The sequence below is a fragment of the Nicotiana sylvestris genome, chromosome 7, assembly GCF_000393655.2.
Source record: "Nicotiana sylvestris chromosome 7, ASM39365v2, whole genome shotgun sequence".
Lineage (NCBI taxonomy): Eukaryota > Viridiplantae > Streptophyta > Magnoliopsida > Solanales > Solanaceae > Nicotiana > Nicotiana sylvestris.
The window spans coordinates 133,894,908-133,916,132 of record NC_091063.1 but is presented as its reverse complement, the minus strand read 5'-3'; the positions used below and the strand labels follow the sequence as shown (position 1 = coordinate 133,916,132).

General features: G+C 40.8%; 1 protein-coding gene across 1 annotated transcript; it reads left to right on the top strand.

The window, feature by feature from the left end:
• Window positions 1–240: 240 nt before the first annotated feature.
• Window positions 241–6,107, top strand: LOC138873808 (uncharacterized). The gene is made up of 4 exons (XM_070152286.1): window positions 241–430; window positions 4,773–5,095; window positions 5,393–5,584; window positions 5,658–6,107. The coding sequence occupies exons 1-4, from the start codon at window positions 241–243 to the stop codon at window positions 6,105–6,107; spliced, it is 1,155 nt and encodes a 384-aa protein (XP_070008387.1).
• The last annotated feature ends 15,118 nt before the right edge of the window (window positions 6,108–21,225 follow it).

Below are 21,225 nucleotides of genomic sequence, written 5' to 3'. Positions count from 1 at the left end.
AATCTGTCCGAGCCTCGACCAAAGCTCGAACGAATGACGACGAAGACGAAGGCAAGATGAAGTAGCAGCCACAACGTTAGTGAGGCCGTAGCAACTTCGTCATTTGTTCGACGCAAAGGCAGTATGAAGCAGCAAACCTGGATCGTGAGCATTAGAAACTGTTGCGACGAGCAGCAGCAGCAGTGCTGGTCATGGCGAAAAGGCAGCAGCGCACGTCGAGCAGCAGGTGAAGGAGCAGAAATGGCTGCGTCAATGGCGGACGCGGGCAGCAGCTGCGACGGAGAAGCATCAGTGTGGTTTGCTTGGTTGACGACGAAGCAGTGGCGACGGAGTGGCTTCGAACCCACTGCTCGACGTGCAGCAGCATTAGAAGAAGCAGACGATGCAGCTGAAGCGACAATGGAGGAATCGAACATGGATGGTCGTTCATGTTGGTGAAGCCGCGGATTGTGTGTGTGCTACGTCACCGTGGTTGTGTGTGTGTGTGTGTTGTCGACGTGGTTGTGTGTGTGTGGCGTGGGGATGAAGGGAATGAGAGAGGGGCAGCCATGGTTGGAAGGTTCGGAGCTTTGGGGAAGAAGAAGATGATAGGGAGGGGGTGGCGGATGGTTTAAGTCTAGGGTTTTCTTCTTCTTTGTTTTTGTTTTTGTTTTGTTTTTTTGTTTTGTAAAAATGAAAAAATGAAAATGAAGAGGGGAGTTGGGTTGTTGGTACTGGACTGGGTCGACCCAGTTCGAAATGGACTGGGTCGTTTGGGAAGATTGGGTCATTTTTTGGGCCTGTGGTTTGAAATCGAAGAAGAGGCCCAATTTCGACTTTCTTTATTTTTTGCTCTCTTTTCTTCTTTTATTTTTCTAAAACTAAATTATAAAAATACTTAAACTATTATTTAATAACTAAATTAAGTTATAAAAGCACATATTAACTCCCAATAACAATTAACGCGCAATTAAGTAATAATTAAGCATAACATTGTATATTTGGACCTTAAATGCTAAAAAGCAAACGATGCCTATTTTTGTAATTTTTTTTGTGAAACAAACTTAGTTACTAACAATTGTATAATTAAATCCTACATGCGAAATGCGACATATTTTTGTATTTTTAATAATTTTAACAAATAAACATGCATAGACAAACATACAAATAATTATTCAAAATATCACAAAATATCACAAAATTGCACACCAAGAAAAATTATTTTATTTTTGAATTTTTTGGGAGTAATTCTCATATAGGGCGAAAATCACGTGCTTACAGCTGGCACTAAAACAGCTGTCGCCGACACTAAAACAGCTGTCGCAGGCGGCGAAGATAAATCCACAAATCCTTCGTCATGCTTCTGCTTCACTACCCCAAGAGTCATCTGTGAAAATTGCTCCTCAGTGCCCCTTTACATCAATCTGTCTTCTTATCGAGTTCATCAATTACAGTCATTCTTTCAACTAGAGGAGGGTGAGAATACTGATAAGCCGAATACCAGGGATCTGTGTTCATAGCCGACAAGTTTTCTTCCTGCAAGATCTTGTTACAGGATATTAGTTGCACATAATATCACCAATAAAGTGTTTGGTAGGATTTTGAATCTTTCATACTTTGCACAAATCCGGTGGAAGGGGGAAGAGATCAGAAATTTTAATGGGATAGGGGAAGAGAATGAGATGTATCAAAGTAGAGAGAGAAAGAAAATAGTGTAACTGATTAGCATATTTAGTGGCTTAGGGCTAGGAGGTAACTAAAATTAAATATTTTGCTATAAACCTTAAAAGGTATCTATAGAATATAATTTTTTTAAATGGTATTTATTTAAAATAAAGAAGGTGTTAAACTTTGCTATAGGAGGTAAAAATTCCATATATATACATATATATATGTGTGTGGATCGAGTTGAACGTCACAACGAACCTTATGGATATATATATATATATATATATATATATATATATATATATATATATATATATATATATATATATATATATATATATGTGGATCGAGTTGTACGCCATATCGGGCCTTATGGCTATATATATGTGGATTGGGTTACACGCCGCAACGGGCCTTATGGCTATATATATGTGGATTGGGTTTAACGCAGCAATAGGCCTTATGTCTATCTATATGTGGATCGGGTTGCTCCTCAACGGGCCTTATGGCTATATGTGGATCGGGCTGCACGCCGTAGTAGGTATTGTATAGTGTTGGATGACTGAATGTGTGGAGTATTGAGCCTAGTGAAAGAGAATGTGAGACATTGAGATTGAGTACTCTGAGAGTGTGAGTAGATGAGTTCATCACTGAGATACATTTCATTTGACATGCATACTTGAGATACATGCTTAAAGATGCATTTCCTTATGCTACCTGGTTTTGGTAGCATTCATGATTTTACCTGTATCTTGACAAGTAGGCATAGAGATGTACTTTCCTTATGCTATCTGAAAATGAAACATGTTGTTTATTGTTGAAAGGATTTTTGGGAAAATCATAGTTTTCAAACTTACTCATATTTTTGGCAATTTCAGTAAAAGATTTGGATTATCAATGATTTACTGGAAAAGCGGACCTATTTACTAGAACTGTAAACGAGCTGAGCATTTTATCTTTGAGTTATTTCTTTTATTGCTTTCATTATGTTGTTATGAACTTGTTTACCTTGAAAATGATAATTAAAATTAGATTTGATTTTGTGGTTCTAAAAATACGACGCTAGTTGTTAAGCGACAGATGCTAAGTTTGAGCTAGGAATGTAGAGTAAGAGTAAGAGGCAGTGTTGTTATCCAAACCGAATGGCTGCGAATCGGGGTCTCGGACTGGCCTAAGCTGGGCCTCAAGGTTGAGCTAGTGAGCTTGACTGAGGATGATCGATGAAGGACTAACTGTTCCAAGGGCCTCAATAATGACTCTTTATGATTAACGATAAATAATAAATGAGGAACAATCAGTGAAACACAATAAGTGTAAACAATAAATCAAAGGAAAGATAATGGAGAAAGTTTAAGAGAGAATGTTCTTGTATTGAATATCATGCCTCTTTACAAAATGACAAGTTTATATAGGAGGGGGAATCCCAACATAGTACATATGCATTTATTACAAAGATATGTAGCTGGTACATCTATTTAATGCCACGGTACAGACTTGTACTATTCTTGTAGACCTGGTCAGCTTTAGCCATGTACCTTTTGGGAATTTCCCGCTTGTCTAAGATAGCCACCGATTTGCGCTACCCCGAGGTCGAGCATTGGGAACCCTCGAGGTCAAACCTTGATCTATGCTTCGAGGCTTTTGAAGACGGGTTGTGAAATGCCATAATGATCACAAAATTAGAATCTCCGATTTTAGCCGTATATAGATAGTCCCCACGTTTCTTAGAGTTAAATGATAAGAAACAGTCTTGAATTATTGCTTCTTCGATACTCCCATCATGACGCAGCCCCATCAGGGCATTAAATGATAAGACTCAAAGGCTGCCCAGGGTTCGCTATCAGCACAATTACCAAAAAGCCCACGAACCGTTATTGGTTAGACCTTTCCGCTCCTTAAACATTCCCCAAATGGCTTCTATAAGTACTTCAATGCATTTTTCCATTCACACTTTTACAATATCTTCAAGTTTTTAGAGCTAAGTTCACAACTTTCTGCATCTATCTTCTTTCTATGCTTGTTTCTTTATCTTCTTTCTTTTAAACTAAGTTATAATCATGGAAAAAACTTCAAAAAGGGTACCTCGAAAATAGGGTACCACTTCTTCATCACGCCCGTCCAAGGGCAAACCAAAAACACCTCCATGTATTGCACAACATATCCCTGGCCCCTTCGATACGGTCTCCGATTTTACCATTGGTAAACCCCCTTCTATACTGGGCCGATGCGAGCCCATGTCACGATACATTAGTGTGGTGACCGATACAAAGAAAGTAAAGGTAGACTGCCGATGGGGGGAGGCAGTGCAAGTAGAGATCCCCAAAGCTGAAGAAATCATAGTAGCAAACAAAGCTGGCTTCCTCAGCGTATACACATACCCCTTCACTCTAGGCCCCATAGATTCTTCTTCCCCATCGATAGATTCGGTGATTCTTTACTTTTATCATCGGTACCGAGTGACACTCGGTCAGATCTATCCTTCTTTATGGAGGATTGTTTACACGTTCTAATATTTCTCCAACCGGGTCGAGGGAATGACATTCACCATCGATCACTCGGTCAGATCTATCCTTCTTTATGGAGGATTGTTTACATGTTCTAATATTTCTCCAACCGGGTCGAGGGAATGACATTCACCCTCGATCACTTGATCAGATTGTGCAGCCCTCGTCTCTTCCGAGGGGGTTTAATCAAGCTACACCCTCGACCCACCAAGTCATTTTTTGCGAGTATCGATGAGGACAAAGACCGGGGATGGATGAGCTGGTTTATCAGAGTAAGGACCTTGGACATCATCCTTGTTGATAGGATGCCATTCTTGGAGAAATGGAACATGAAGCGTGAGTATCATTACATCGAGCACATTTTACTGCCCCTTCTTCTTCTTCTGAATTGATTTTCTTTTGATTATGTAGCCACCGTTTGGTTCCGCAGCGCGGTCCAAGACCTCCCGGGATGGATCAGATGTGTAGACTCCGCTTTTCCATTCGATGAGCGTGCTTGGCATGATTTGGCCAAGACGCGGTGGCAGGCTAAGAACCACGATAATCCCTTCTTGCTGTCGTTGCCAAATTTCATACAAGTATTCTTTGTGGTGGTAAATTTGATATACCATGACCGTGCAGGCTTTGGGGAAGGCGTGTTGATGAGACTGCCTCCTCCTGGTGAAGAACAAGCCTCAAAATCTGACAAGAGTAAGAAGAGGAAGAAGGAGGCGTTGATCGAGTCTCCAACTAAGACCGACACCACAGTCTTGACTTCGACTGCTACGGCAAGTCTTCGTGAGGATGATGATGATGATCTTCCTTTGGTACAAACGGTAAGACGGAGTGCGGATGCTCCACAAGCTATTGGTCGAAAAGCCGCCGAGTCGGGGGTGGCCGATGTGGACCAAACTCGTGTTGAAGAGACCCTCGAGGAGGGTTTGGGCGTAGTCCCCGAGCCTCAAGTTAGAATCGGGCCCATATAGACATTGATACCGAGGGCGGCTTTGAATCGGGCCCTTTATTTTCTCCGGGGGAAATAAGGGATGCCCAGAATAGGGGCGCTACCGATGTGGGGTTCTCTCAAGGAGAGGTTGAAATGTTCAAGGACTACTTTATTGGTGTTGATGAGGACACCGATCTCGATTGCCTCGTTGCTCTCGAGGAGGCTGAGAGGCTTCAAAAGTAGGTGATATTCTTGACATACCATTCATGCTTCAAATTTTTGCCCTTTCCTTTGTAACTTCTCTGCTTTGTTGCAGGTCAAGAAATTGTATGACCATGCCTTTTCTAAGCTTCAAGATGAGCTTTCATGCCGTGAGGATGAGCTCGAGAAGCTCACCTCAGAGCTAAACGAGACGAAGGCTTCCTCTGCCCGAAAGGAAGAGGAGTTGAGTGAGCTTCGGGCGAGTCTGGAGGGAGTGCACCAGGAATGGACTAGCTTTGTTGAGCTGGTAATATGGCATTCATGAGTTCATCTTTTTATTCTTATAACTTGATGCTCACTATTTTGATTCGCATTTACAGATTGGGCACAAGAATGCCCTGGTGGGGAAACTTCAGGAAGAGGTTGCAGCCAAGGATACGGAGATCCTTGAGCTGAAGAGGCAGAACAAGACCGTGACCTTGGAAAAAGACCTTTTGCGGGGAGAGTTGGCCTCAACCCAGGGTCTTCTTCAAAGTGCTCATAAGGAGGCTATTGCATTATCTATGGCCAAGTCTGAGGCTGATGAAAATGCATCCTCATTCAAGAGAGATGCCGCCACCGCAAACGATCGAGCTAGAGAGATATTCGAGAAGGTCGAGCAGAAGCTGACTCGGGCCATTGCTCATGCTCGTTTGCACGCTAGGAGGCAGGCCTTTGAGGAAGCGAGAGCCAAAGGTGTCGATCTCTCTACTGAGATTGAGAAAGCTAGAGCCTTGGAGGAAGAATCAACTCTTTTTTTTGTATATGGGTTCCTCGGGGGAGCTTTGTAAAGACACCCTTTGTAAATGTGTTTTTGGGAATGCAAAATGATTCCTTCGCTTCAAGTTTTATTTTTCAATGTTTATGCAATGTTAATCTTTGAATTTGATGTCGGCCTTTTGGAGCCCATACTTGGAGTAACCGAGGTCCTCGAGATCAGGCACCATCTCAAGGCTAGATTGATAGCTCTTTTAGAACTTATACTTGTAGTAACAGAGATCCTCGAGATCGGACACCATCTCAAGTCTAGATAGATGTGGGGATCTCGATAGCTCTCAGTCGTTGTATGACAGTGTCATTCATATGACATGACCGTGAAGTGACCGGGGTGGTCCCACCGGTACGCTTCCCCAAAAGTAGTAATGGCATGGTTAGAATTAATTGGCCTTCAGAATAAGCAAACAATCGCCGCTTGCTCTATATATGTATTTTCTTTCTTCTTATTTGAAGATTCTGCTACTTTGAGCAGCTATCCTTTTTATAAAGCTCTCCTTCCTAGTGTCAATTCTTTCGCCATTTAAATTCAAATCTTTCGCCTAAGTTTTCATTCCCCTTCTCTTGTTTCACCATATTTATGGCTGCTATGCCCAAATCCATTCACCAAGAGGAGGAGATTTCCGACTCTGCTTCCCGCTCTATCGGTGGTACACCGTCGGCAGCCGGTGAGCTAACCTCGAGATGTTTTGTCTGGAGGAAGGACAATACGTTAGAGATATGTCTCAATATTCAAGTCCACTGGGAGCATGCATCGAGTTCATCTCATCAATAGGAGAGGAACATCTCGAGGCAGTTAGGAGAGACTGTGGATGGGGAGAAAAGTTTGTACTGTAGGTACCTTCCCAGGAAGAGAGCATCATGGATCATGTAGATGGATTTTTGTACGTATACACATACCCTTTTACATTGGTCCCTCTCGATAGAGTCGTGCTCGGGTTTTGTAGTAGATATCGGGTTACCGTGGCACAGGTTCACCCGTCGTTTTGGAGGATAGTGTTGATGATAAGGTTTTTTGCAGATAAAGACGGGCTCATGTTCACCCTCGGCCATCTTATAGATTGTATCGGCCCTTGCATTACCGAGGCCTGATTATTCTACGACATTGATCCACCCGGCCCTTTGTTTCCAGTAATAAAGAGGACGGGGACCGAGGGTGGATGAGTCGATTTTTCCGAGTGCGGACTGTTGACATTATCCCCATAGAGTTCCTGCCATTCCCTAAGAAATGGAATTGCACACGTAAGTGGCACACTTGTGTTTTTATTATTTTTGTTCATAGTGGAGGCAGACTCCGTAAAGGGGTTTTCTTTCCCTTTCTGCAGCAATCCAGTAGTTGCCATACGAGGTCCTCGATCTGGTGGATCGGGTTCAGAATCTGGTAGTTTGCTTGACCTACGATGAGCATAAGTGGCGAGACCTGTCGAAGGGTAGATGGGAGGCAAAACACCACGGTGAGTACCGTATGATCCTTATCTTTAAGGAATATTTCCCTTTATGTTCCCTAACTCTTTTACTACAGGCGTTGGAGAAGTTTTCAAAATGAGACCATGCCTTCTCGGAGAGGAGGGAGAATTATCGGCATCGGGGCCGAAGAGCGTTAACAAGCGTAAGGAATCCTCAGTGGGCCAGGAGATATATAGTGAGGTAGGGTCTACCCCGAGGTGTAAAGGAGATGCAACTGTTGATGTAGATCATCTAACTATTGGCTGTCGTTCGAACATTGGTGCAACAGAAGGGAGCGGCCGCACATTGATGGCTCGAGCTGAGAGACCTCTCGGGACAGCTGATCCTGCAATACCCCGAGCTTCTAGCCTTAGGGAAGTGGCTCCTTTTTTGCTACCGTCTTCTTCCCTGGTCAAAGGTACTTCGAGGACAAGGATCTTTCACCACTATCTTCTTCTCCCGTCGAAGGTACTTCGAAGGATGTTCGAGGCCAGGGGCCGCCTAAATCAGGAGAGGTTTCGAGCGATCATATCCCCACCGAGAGCATTCTGACTGGGGCCGATGAGACTAGTCCAGTAAAATTACGTTCAACTTCTGAGGAGGCTCAGCGGTTCTATTCTATGGTGAGTTTTGGTTGACTTTGTTGGTTTTTCGGCTTTACATTTTCATCTTCTCACTGAGCTTCTTTTTCATAAGCCTTTGACAAGCTCAAGTCCGAGCTGCTCCGCCGTGAAGCCAGGTTACAGAAAGCCTTGGACGGGGAGAAATCCCTCAGGTTTCTTTGCGATAAAAGGGCAAAAGAGTTGAGACACCTTCGGTACGAGATGAATCGAAGCCTAAACTATGAAGGCTGCCTCGATAGACAAGTAACCTTTGTTTCGAGGGGATGCATGTTTCTTCTTCTATTCCTAGGAGATTAATATTTTGATACTTCAGTTGCAGAGTAAGACGAAAGACCTAGAATGCTTTTGGGGCAAAGTTGGTTAGGATAAGTATGAGTGTAATGAGCTAAGGGCTCAGATAGATGCCCAAGTTGCGGCCAAGAAGAATGCTTTGGCCAAGGCTACTGCCCTCGAGGTGCAACTCCAGAATGCTCGTGAAATAGCTCGGTCCAGACGAGCAGGATTGCAAGGCTCGAGTCTGACAATTTGAAGATGAAGGCTAAGGTCGTGGATGCCCGGGCTAAAGCTGAAGAGATTCGAGCTAAGGTTGATAAGAAAGTGTCCATCTATTTAAAAGACGCTGCCGACACTCGAACTGAGTTGAAAGGGGCTTCCGATCGGGAGAGCAGAAGCAATGAATATGCCAGGTGCAGATCCTGTAGGCAAACCCTCGAGGAGATCTACGCTAGGGACCTCGATCTCTCAAAAGAGATAAAGCAGGCAAAGGCGGATGAATACAACGCCAAGTTCCTCTTATCCGATGCCGAAGATAATGAGCAAGGGGCCGATGGAGCCGTAGTCCCCGAAGGGAAAGTACACTAGGCTTTTCCTTTCTAATTCTGCGTACAAATCTCTTAGAGAACATTGTAAATGAATCCTTGTATTATTTCACATATACATATAAAAAGAAGCCTTTCGATTTTCCCTTTTCATGAATTTCCCTTCACTTGTGTATGTCTTTCTTTTGTTTTGAATTTTTAAGTTTGTCAGTGATTATCCAGATGGGTTGGATTTCAAGGAAAAACCCTTAGGTTTTCAAATCAGCCCTAAGGCTTGCTGGGCTGGCCCATAGTCTCTTACGCGTTGGGTTGGTACGACCTCTAATATAGGCTAGCGCTTGGGATCTTACACTTTCGTATCACACCTCCTTTTTACCTACACCCCCGGAAGGGTATTAAGGAGTTTTTTCAATTAAAGGACAATCAAAACGGGATTTATTATTAAGAATTCAGAGTCGCCACTTGGGAGATTTATGGTGTCCCAAGTCACCGGTTCAAATCCCGAATCGAGGAAAAGATTGACTCTATATTACAGTCCATGAACAAGAAATCCGGGTAAGGAATTCTGTTAACCCGGGAGAAGGTGTTAGGCATTCCCGAGTTCCGTGGTTCTAGCACGGTCGCTAAACTGTTATATTCAGCTTAATTATCTGATTTTAAACAATTATGAACCTATGCGCAAATTTTAACTTAACCGCTTCTATTTAAATATTATTTTAGGAAGATTCAACGTTATTAAGACACGCCTCGAACCACGTCACATAAATGGACCCGCGATCCAGGACACATTTTATTTAACGTTATTGAGAATTGGAGTTGGGTCACATGAAATGCACACCCGAAATTAGTAGTTAAAAAGAAAATCAATTTAAAAACGAACGCGCCTGAAGCAAACACGAAAGTTTGTAAGTAGAATATTCAGATTTCGGATTATTGCAAGGCTTCGGAGTTATGGAAATTATTGGAGATATTTAAGCACTCATCTATTTTGTAAAATAGGCCAACTCACTTGCTTCAAACCAAGATACTAATGACCTGGATATGAAAGATTGAGCCTAAACGAAAGCCTAAAATTACATCGGTTGACATAAACCCATGAGTCTGCAAAGCCCAGCACGACCAATGTCCCTAAACTTTCAATGGAATCAAATAACAGCTTCTTAAATCAAAACACGATGCCAATATATCAAATATAACGAGGTAGAGATGGCAAATCAACATATCACAGATATTAAATTATAAATAATGCAGGAATCCTACAAATCAAGTTATATGATCTATTTCTATGATATTTTGGAAAGTTGGCATGAAAATGAGTTCAAAATTAAGAAAACAATTTCTTGCCAAAATTTTGGAGTCATTTCGTATTTGTCCCTATACACCAACAGTCATTCCACTTGCCAAAGTAAAATACCAAATACACATTCTTAAGAAAACCAAACCACTGAATTAATAAAAAGTACTAGTAAATGCCAACATTCTGAGTTTAAACATCTATTCTAAACAAACCATACAACCTAAAATGAGCAAACAAACCTTAGATCACCTCACAATTCCCTTCAAAATGCAAACCACTCTTGATCATTTTTGCAAATTCCATACGAAACTATCACGCTGACTTCCAGCAATATAGAAGAAACAAAACTTGTCGTGTAACTAGAACAAACCAGATACTACACTATCTCTAATAGTCCCAAATTAAACTTGTGCATTCGAACTTTACTGCCTAAATCAGAAATTAGGCAGAAAACATAGTGAATCCGGCTGTTAAGCCATCAAACAGATGAGGAATTCTTAAAGGTCATAGATTCACTTCCTCAGTACAATAATTAGGCTAAACATATGTAATACAAGGTTTACTACAGAATACTTAAAGAAATGGAAGAAAACAAAAGAAATTAAGTGCAATGCAACCTGTATTCAACCAATCTCTCGATTTACATGTTTCAACAATCACTTGCTACTCAAGGGGGCTAAGATGGTACCTGAAATTCGAAAACAACACAGAAAATGAGGAAGCAGCATCATAACAGTAGCAAGAACAGTGATCACCCCAGATTTTATCCGAGAAGACAACGAATAACCCCGGATATATCAATGTAACAGTTAACGGATGAAAAATTCGAACAAACACTTTCCAAAACCAATTCAAATCGTTTTTCAACACTGCAGAAAATCAGAAAACTTATCTAGGAATAGAAAGTTTCAAGATTTAATGCGGAACAGCAATGGAACAGTAGTTTTCTCCTCACTTCTGATTCTATCCCCTTTTCTTAGGTCTGTCTGTGTGTATCTCAATGTCCATCTCTCTGTCTATATGTGTTTGTTTTTAAGACTAGAGCCAACTCCCTTTTTTATTCAAATCTTTTCCCTTTCCAGCTTGTTTTATTCTCTTACCATGTGTATCCCTTAGCCTTTTAATCACACCCCCATGTTCTTCTGATTTCCAGCTCTTAAAAGGTCCTTAAACAAGTGTAGTTTCCTCTACCAATACCCTTTTCTATTTTTTAACTCATTCCACTTACTTAATCATTTTTTAACTAATTCAATAGTGCATTTCCTAGACCCTACCACTATTGAGAAACCTCCTAATTAATTATTGGCAGGTTTTCCTACCCAAATTACCCTCAAAGCTTCTGTTATTTATTCCCCTAAGTTCTGAAGTACCTTGATTATAGTAAACAAAAGATTAAAACTTTCGACTAGATTGAAAAGCAAAATCAGCTATCAAATTAATTAACGACATGCACGAATATGAACATAAGGACAACGAACGGACATTTCACACTTTTGACCTTAATTCAAAACTCAAGAAGAGAAGAAGACGAGGCAGAAATGAAATAAAAACAAGAAAAGAAAAGAGGTAGTACTGGGGACTCACCAACTCAACAGGTTCATTTGGCATTTGAATTTTTTCCGATTTCGTCGCCAAATGATGTTAGCCATTTGCTCTTTTTTAGAACAAGTGATTAACACCATTTTGTAACAAAACCGGCCCTGAAATTATCAACAATCCTTGTGCTTGAATCTGTTTTTTTAGAATTCGAACTCATGATTTGAAACTCGAACTATTTCAGACAAATTCGAGGACAACCATATATGTATCAGGTATGAGGAGGTCAAGGAGGTTATGGGGTGTTAGTTTGGGCCCATTGGGTAAACTAGGGTTTTTGGGCTCAAACTTCGATCGAAGATTCGACTAGTTCGGCTGCGATTCGAAAGAAATAGTTTGGGGATTTGAAATGATGAGGTGAAGGAGAATCTACAGTGTTAATTTGTGGTGGTTTTGGCCACCGGAACCGCTGTGAGGCGTTTTCCGGTGGCGGAGGGCGGTGGTGAGACATGGTTGTCTCTAAAACAATGAGAGAGACAAATGAGGGGGGTGTTCTGATTTTGGGGGTAGGGGTCGTTTAGGGTTTAGTATTATTAAAATGGGAAAGATAACGTGAACCGTTGGATGATAGAAATCCAACGGTTGTGATCAGATGGGCATGGAACGGGGTCGTTTTGGGTTCTGGGGTTGGGTCAGTTCCAGGATTGGGTCGGGTTCGGGTTGTGGGTGAGATTCTGGTAGGGGCGGACCGGGTAAGAAAATAAGTTCTGGGCCGGTTTGGGGTGGGTTTGAGTGTATTTGATTTGGGCTTTGGGATTTAAATTAATTTTGGCCCAATTCCGATTTTCTTTTCTTTTATTAATTATTTTTCTTCCTAAATTGTCTTCAAAATTAAAACCAAAAATCCTAACTCAAATTGTAAAGCCAAAATTGACTTAAAATACTAATCCACTTCAAATAATATTTATCACAAGTAATTAAATACTAAAAATAAAACAATCACACAATTTGACATTAAACACTTTAAAAAAATGCAAAATACGTTATTATTATTTTTTTTGATTCTTCCCTTTTTGTAAAAATAAGTAATTTACTACTTAACTCAAAAATATTATAAAATTAAATCCTAAATGCAAATGCAATCTATTTTTTGTTTATTTTTCATTTATTTAAACATTTAAACATGCATAGACAAATGCAAATAATAATAGAAAATACTACAAAAAATACACAAAATTGCAAACAACGGAAAAATTATTTTATTTTGAATTTTTTGGGAGTAATTCTCATAGGGCAAAAATCACGTGCTCACAGCTGCCCCTCTTTGCTCGAAAACACAAAGAGTTTTCGTGCAAAGATAAAGTGAGCGGATACGAGCGATTTTTTTCCGTTTTGAATATTCCGTGGGAAGAATTTTTTGAAAGATTTGACCGAACCTCTGCTTCAAAAGGTTTCCTACATAACCTTGGCTAAAAAGGAATCAAGTCAATGTAGTTCGGGAAGTTTTGGTAGCTAGGACTATCATGAAGCTGTGGTTTTACTGTTACTGTTGCTGCTGATACTGCTCACTCACCTCCTTATTACACTATGACAAAAATGAAGAAGCTAGACTAAGCTATAATCTATGCTTTATAAAGATTTATTTTCAAACTTGGTCTCGTGACTGTTGTTGCCTTGTTGACTTGTATTTTCTTCAGTTGTTCCTTTGTGCCTGACTTGCATGGTATCTTTTGAAATGCTTTCCTTTTTCTCCAGGTGGGCATCTTGTTGCTGAACCTTTAAACGTCTTCCTTTGACTATTGTTGCCTATCCTCTATTCTATAGGCGAGCTCCTGATTACTCGAACTTGAATTGCTTCTTCCCTTCGTCCTCCCTTTGGGTGCTTGACCGCTGAACTTGAATTGTATTCCCTTGTTTTCCAGGTGGGCTCCTGACTGCTGAAACTCGAATGTATTCCCTTGTTCTCCAGGTGGGCTCCTGACTGTTGAAACTTGAAATGTATTCTCTTGTTCTCCAGGTAGGTTCCTGATTGCTGAACTCGAATTGTATTCCCTTGTTTTCCAGGTGGGCTCCTGACTGCTGAAACTCGAATGTATTCCCTTGTTCTCCAGGTGGGCTCCTGACTGTTGAAATTTCAACCGTCTTTCCTTGTTCTCTAGGTGGACGCTTGATTTCTGAAACTTGGTCCATCTTCTTCTTGAAACTGCTTTTCTTTGACTTGTTCTCCCTCGTTCCTCCAGGTGGGCGCCTGATTACCAATACTTGTGCCAATCTTCCTTTGAAACTTGATTTGTTTTCCCTTGTTCTCCAGGTGGGCTCCTGATTACTGAAACTCGAACTGTTATTCCTTGTTCTCCAGATGGACGCCTGATCGCTGATACTTCGACTGTTGTTCCTTGTTCTCCAGGTGGTCGCCTGATTGCTGATACTTCAACTGTTGTTCCTTGTTCTCCAAGTGGACGCTTGATTGCTGATACTTTAACTGTTGTTCCTTGTTCTCCAGGTGGATGCCTGACTTCTAGTGCTTGGTTACGCTCTTATCTTTACATCTGTGTTATTCTCCCTGTTCTTCAGAGGGGCACTTGACTTCAACAAAAATAGACAAAACAAAAGAAAATTTTCTGCCCCAATTTGGTAGCTGGGCGCATCTGTGAGTGTTAAACTGAATCATATTACCAAATATCACTAAGAATTTGAAAGCTAGGTCCCATTATTCAGGGGGGGGGTCCTGACAACTCTTAATTAAATGACAATTTTAAAGCTAAATCATATCTACTGAAGGTCTGTCTTATGCTAAATCTTGTTATCCAATGGAGATCTCAAAGCTAGGTCCCATTATTCAGGAGGGTCCTGAAAACTCCTAATTAAATAATATCTTAAACACGCGAACTTTAAACCATCTTATTCCTAGGGATATATTTATGCTATATTTTACTACTCATGACTGTTTTTAAATTTTAAACTAGGTCCCATTTTCCAGAAGGGTCTTGAGAATTTTCGATTAAATTGGGGAAAAAGTGGAAAAAGATGGTGTTTCTTCTTGGGGGAAAGGTTGAGGAAGCAGAACATCATGACTACCAGTCGGGGAAAGAAGAGAAGTCAGAATCTTTGTTCTCATGGGGTAATGTCCAAAGTGTATCTCAACATACAAACTTCGAAGCTCCACTTATAATCCTCTATGGTGCATTCAGGCCAAATTCCGCTACTCACGGTTATTTTAAATTTTAAACTAAGTCCCATTTTCTAGGGGGGTCCTGAGAATTCTGCGATCAAACCTACCTAGTGCTTACTCTCCTTACGGATGATATCCTGAAATGAAATGCCATCTTTGCCCCTGTTTCAAATCAAAGAAAATTTTGTCAGTTTAAAATGTGATGGTTAGTTATGGCATTCTTGCTGGAGGTGGTTCTCTTTGCCATTCTTTGCTTCGTCCAACTGCCTTGAACTGATCGAAAAGATTGTTTTGACCTTCTGACTGATCCTTAACTGCAAGATCCCCAACTGCTATTCTCCCCTCCTGACCTTTCTGCCTGAAACCGTACATCTCCCACGACATTACTGAACCATTCCACAGTTTTAACTTTTGCTTACACCATAGGTCCCATTTTTCATCATATCATCTTTGGCATGTTCTAGCTGCATTTTGCTTTGTGCAATTCTGAAACTGGTAGTAAGCTTTGAAATTCCTTCTTACAAGGCTAAACTTGGAAGAGCTTTAGAGAAGTAAAATTACCAGCAATGAAATGCAAGGATTTTAAGAATAAAGAAAAGAATCTAAATTTGGATGACTGTTGGAGATAGGAAAAGGGACTTATCTGAGCGGAATCACCGGCACCAATGATCATGGTAGGCATTTGGATTAATCAGCCCAGTCTATTTAACCAACCTCTTTTCCAATTATTTTACTTTGTGCTCCAAGATCTTCCATAACCCAAATTTACTTTCCGCTAACTTTACGGACCTTGTTCGACTTGCGGTGCCCCGAAGGGTTTTCACCGACAAACCTCTCTCATTTGTTGATTCCTCAATTACTTGTCGCCTGATGGTGACCGTAAAGGTTTTCACCAATAATACTCTCTCATTTTTATTTTCTCTCAGCTTTCGTCGCCTCATGGTGCCCATGAGGGTTTTCACCAATAAGACTCTCTCATTTTTGTTACTTTTCCTGTTTGGACCAGAGCGTTATTCTGATATGAATCACCTCCATTTGCTCGACTCGGCATTTCTCGAAGATTGATCAGAAGGTCTTTCCTTGGACCGTAATGTGGGCTTTTGGATGGGGTTAGAAAGAAAGGGTATCAAAAGCTCAAAACAATTTAACATGGGTTTAAAATTACAACTTTTGGAATCATATTTCTTATTACAAATCACAACTTCTACCCCAGTTTCTTGCTTGGGGATCTTTTGATATTTTATTTTACTATGACCGAGCCGGGAAGCTGCCTACGTATCCTTAACAGGAATCAGGTCAAACGTAGTTCACACCTGAATTTCCTTGTTGTTATACTTTTCATTTCTTTTCTTTTCTCTTTTCTTTTCTTTCTTTTTCTCTCTTTTTTGTTACTGATTCCAAAAGGGGGGTATGAAAGAAATAAATAAGGCTCAAAAGGGGGAACAAAGGGTAAAGTGCTTAGATAGCAGAACAAATTGCCTTTGTCATTTCAATCTTCGAAATAATGCCAAATACAAACAATCAACAATTATACCAAAGAAATCATACATAATATCTTTTTACTGCATCAACATTGATAGCCATGTCTATGCATTTTCCTTCGATATCTGTTAAACATAAAGCACCATTGGACAATACTCTGGTCACAATGAATGGCCCTTGCCAATTTGGGGCGAACATGCCTTTCGCTTCAGCCTGGTGTGGAAGGATACGTTTCAGCACCTGCTGGCCCACTTCAAACTTCCGAGGATGTACCTTTTTGTTGTATGCTCTTGCCATTCTCTTTTGATATAACTGGCCATGACACACTGCTGCCAATCTTTTTTCATCAATCAAATTCAACTGCTCCAAACGGGTTTTGACCCACTCATTATCATCAATTTCAGCCTCAGCGACAATCAGAAGGGACGGTATCTCAACTTCCGCAGGTATCACTGCTTCAGTTCCATATACCAACAAATAAGGAGTTGCACCTACTGAAGTACGGATAGTAGTGCGATAACCTATCAACACAAATGGTAATTTTTCATGCCATTGCTTGGAACTTTCTACCGTTTTCCGAAGTATCTTCTTTATGCTTTTGTTGGTTGCCTCAACTGCTCCATTCACCTTAGGACGATATGGGGTAGAATTGTGATGTGTAATCTTAAACTGTTGGCATACCTCTTCCATCAATTTACTGTTAAGATTAGCGCCATTATCCGTGATGATCACCTTTGGGATTCCAAATCGACAGATGATTTTTGAGTGAACAAAATCGACCACTGCTTTCTTGGTCACCGATTTGAAAGTTTTGGCCTCAACCCACTTGGTGAAATAATCAATGGCTACCAGAATGAATCTATGCCCATTGGATGCTGCTGGCTCAATTGGTCCAATGATATCCATGCCCCAAGCAATGAAGGGCCAAGGTGCCGACATCGTATGCAATTTCGATGGTGGAGAATGAATCAAATCTTCGTGTATCTGGCACTGATGGCATTTGCGCACAAAACTGATATAATCTCGCTCCATGGTGAGCCAATAATAACCTGCTCGGAGAATTTTCTTTGCCAGCACATAACCGCTCATATGTGGTCCGCAGACTCCTGAATGTACTTCAGACATGACTGCCGTAGCTTGTCTAGCATCTATGCATCTTAACAATCCAAGGTCTGGTGTTCTTTTATACAAAACTCCTCCACTTAAGAAGAATCCACTCGCCAACCGTCGAATTGTTCTCTTCTGATCCCCCGTGGCTTGCACTGGATATATCCCCATTCTGATGTACTCCTTGATATCATGAAACCACGGTTCGCCATCAAGTTCTTCTTCAATCATGTTGCAGTAAGCATGCTGATCTCGTACTTGAATGTGAAAAGGATCGACATAAGCTTTGTCCGGATGGTGCAACATTGACGCTAGGGTAGCTAAAGCATCGGCGACCTCATTATGGACCCTAGGAATATGCCTAAACTCCACTGATCGAAACCGTTGACAAAGACCATGCAAACATTGTCGGTATGGTATGAGCTTCAAATCTTGTGTTTCCCATTCTCCTTGAATTTGATGTACCAGAAGATCCGAGTCTCCCAAGACCAAAACTTCCTGGACATCCATGTCTGCAGCTAGCCTCAAACCCAAAATGCATGCCTCGTACTCAGCCATATTGTTGGTACAATCAAAACGAAGTTGAGCCGTGACAGGATAGTGATGCCCTATTTCAGAAATAAGCACAACTCCTATTCCGACTCCTTTCATGTTAGCCGCCCCATCAAAGAAAATTTTTCAGCCTGGTTTTTCAATTTGCTCCAGTTCATCGATATGCATCACCTCTTCATCAGGAAAATAAGTTTTCTGTTACAACCCATATCCACATGTGTTAGTTCATGCCATATATTAGTTAACATAAATCCAAGAAGGAATTATCTTTGAGATGATAAGAAGTCAATCCTATTGGTCTTAAGTGATACAAGAGTGTATAAGGGTGATTAACAAGTATTAGAAGTTAAATGAATCAAGGATGTTGTAACTCGTATTTTCAGGTAAATCTAGCGGTGCTTAATACACTCAAGAGGTAATGTATTAAGGTATTTTAATCATATAATATCCGTATCATAAGTCTTGAAGTCAAACGAGTTATGAAACAAAAGACGACAAAAGTTGTCGCAACTTAGGTTCATAATTTTACTTAAACATTAGGTCAAATGTTTCTAATCCTTTCTCCTAATTTACAAGTAATTACGAGGTGATCTACCAACCAAATTAAAGATCTATGAGTCTAGTTTCCAAATCATTAAACCGTTCATCGTTACGATCTCGGAGTAGATAGATATTTGCATTTTGCGAGACCGCACCAAGCACCTCTCTATGGGGCCCACTAAGTCGGTTTAAGATATTTGGACCTATATAGGATGACTCCAACCCGTTTTAAGTCATTTCTTTTCACTATTTTCAGACCTTAGAACCCTAGGAACATCCTCTCAAGGTTCTCTCAAGATTCAAGACCCAAAAAAGGGCAAACAACACAAATCAAGTGTCGGGAATTCCGTGGCGCTAGTAAGTCTCTTGTTCTTCTTGTTGTTGCTCATTTTTGTGTCGTTCCAGCTCGTGTGGGAGGTTGTTTTAAAGGGTTTATGTTCTGTAAATACTCCCTCATGTTCTTAATATCAATCCTAGGTGATTTCAAGCCTTCTAAAGTGATTCTAGTGCCGAAAAACACTAATTGATCGCTAGTTTCGCTTTTTTGTTGTTGTGGCAGCATTGGAGGGATATTTCATGGAAATTTAAGGTCAAATTGGAGTTGTTCTTTCTGTATAAAGGTAAGGAACCTCTTACTCTATATGTATTTAAGATTATCCAAGTTGCGGCTAAGCCATTGAAGCTAGAACTTGTGAAATATATATCGAAAGGCTTGGTAGTAATGTTATTGTTTTGTGGACTGTTTTGCATTGCTGTTGGGCTGCGTATTTTACTACTGTTTTGTGGGTTTTGGAGGATGAAGGTTGTGGAGAAACACCATATATATGTAGGGTTGTGGGATGATAGTTATTCGTAACATTTCCGGGTCGTTTGACACGACTACGGTGGTCGTCGTATGTATGGAGTGATTAGGCTGTGCGTGGACTATTTTGGGAGGCTCAATATGTTTATTATTGATGTTGTTTGGGCTGTTTGGTGATTGTTTTGAATGGTGTGAAGTCATATATATAGGGGAGGTGCTGTCCGTTTCATCGTAAAATAGGTTGTGGTCGATACATAATAGTTATGACGCTTAAATGATAACGATAGTATCGTTTCTCTTATTGTAGACTAAGGAGTTTTGACAATTGCATAGCTTGAGATTGGGGCAGTATATACAAGGTATGTGAGGCTATCCCTTTCCTTCTTTTGCACGACTCCGATTGTACATAATGTAATGAACGAGCTTCCAAGATACTCTACTCTTAGAAGCTAGCAGTACTTACATTGTTTTCCCTCTTATGGAACGATTGATGTTAATGTTGCTTCTCTTATTCTTATGTTACCAATGTTGTTGGTACTTCCTGATTCTTATAAGGTTCATAGTGAAGAGTTAGTCCTAATAACGTGTACAGAGGATACCGACCTTACGTCACTCTGAAAGGTTTAGAATGTGATTCCATGAGTCGAGCATGCATTATATATATGTATCTATTTTACTCTACCGAGCCACGCTATAGTTGGCCGGGTATGGCACCTATTGTGCAACCACTGATCAGTTGGGTTTTACCGAGCTCCACGTGGTCGGGTACGATTCTACCGAGCCTTATGATGGCCGGGTACGTTTTTTACTGAGCCTAATATGGCCGGGTATGATATGATGATGATGATGCCCACAGAGGCGAATGTTTTAAAGGTTTATGTATTTATACATATGTATCATGCATTTCATGTCAGTAGCCCTCAGAGGTACTAAGATGTTACAGGTTGTATATTCTCTATCCTTGCTTACATTACTGATCGTATTTATGGTTCCCTGCCTTACATACTTAGTAATTTATTCGTACTGATGTCCTTTTATTTGTGGACACTGTATGTCGTGCTGCATGTCCTGATAGACAAGCAGGTGCAGCTCCCCCACCACAGTAGGCTGTCCAGTTCAGCGGTGATTGGCGAGATCCCTTCTCCGGACTTGCCTTGGTCTTGGTATGCATTTTTGTTATAGACATTATGGGTATGTCGGGGCCCTGTTCCGGCTATGTTGCAGCACTTATGTTCCTTTAGAGGCTCATAGACAGGTGTCGACTCATGTATAGTTTGGTATGCCTTGTCGGCTAGTTTTTGTTGTATAGTCTTTCATGGTAGCGTGGTAGCTCATACCTTATATATAGTTTCTTGATTGTCTGGTCATCCCATATTATATATGTTCATGCCATCATATTTTATTGCTGGTTGTCCATGATCTAGGTCTACCATTTATATTGATCTCGTCAGCCTTAAAAGATAATAATGAAGGTTAGATGAAATGTACGTTGGTGCTCGGCAAGTGTGGTCGGGTGCTAGTCATGGCCCTTCAGTTTGGGTCGTGACAAACTTGGTATCAGAGCAAGTCTGTCCTAGGGGTTGTCTATGAGCCGTGTCTAGTAGAGTCTTGATTATGGATGTGTAGCGCACCACATTTATAATCAGGAGGCTACATGACATCTAGGGTTGTTACCTTCTTCCTGAATCTAGATCGTGCGTAGAGTTGAGTCGTAAGTGTTCGTCTGTAATATTCACCTTGTTTTCTTTAAGTGATGCCTT

Bases quoted from the DNA above. Each gene is read 5' to 3' on its own strand.
- LOC138873808 (XM_070152286.1), top strand. From the start codon at position 241: ATGGCTGCGTCAATGGCGGACGCGGGCAGCAGCTGCGACGGAGAAGCA. The intron at 431-4,772 runs GTTGGTGAAGCC...ATGACCGTGCAG, and splicing joins GAACATGGATGGTCGTTCAT to GCTTTGGGGAAGGCGTGTTG. The intron at 5,585-5,657 runs GTAATATGGCAT...TCGCATTTACAG, and splicing joins GGACTAGCTTTGTTGAGCTG to ATTGGGCACAAGAATGCCCT.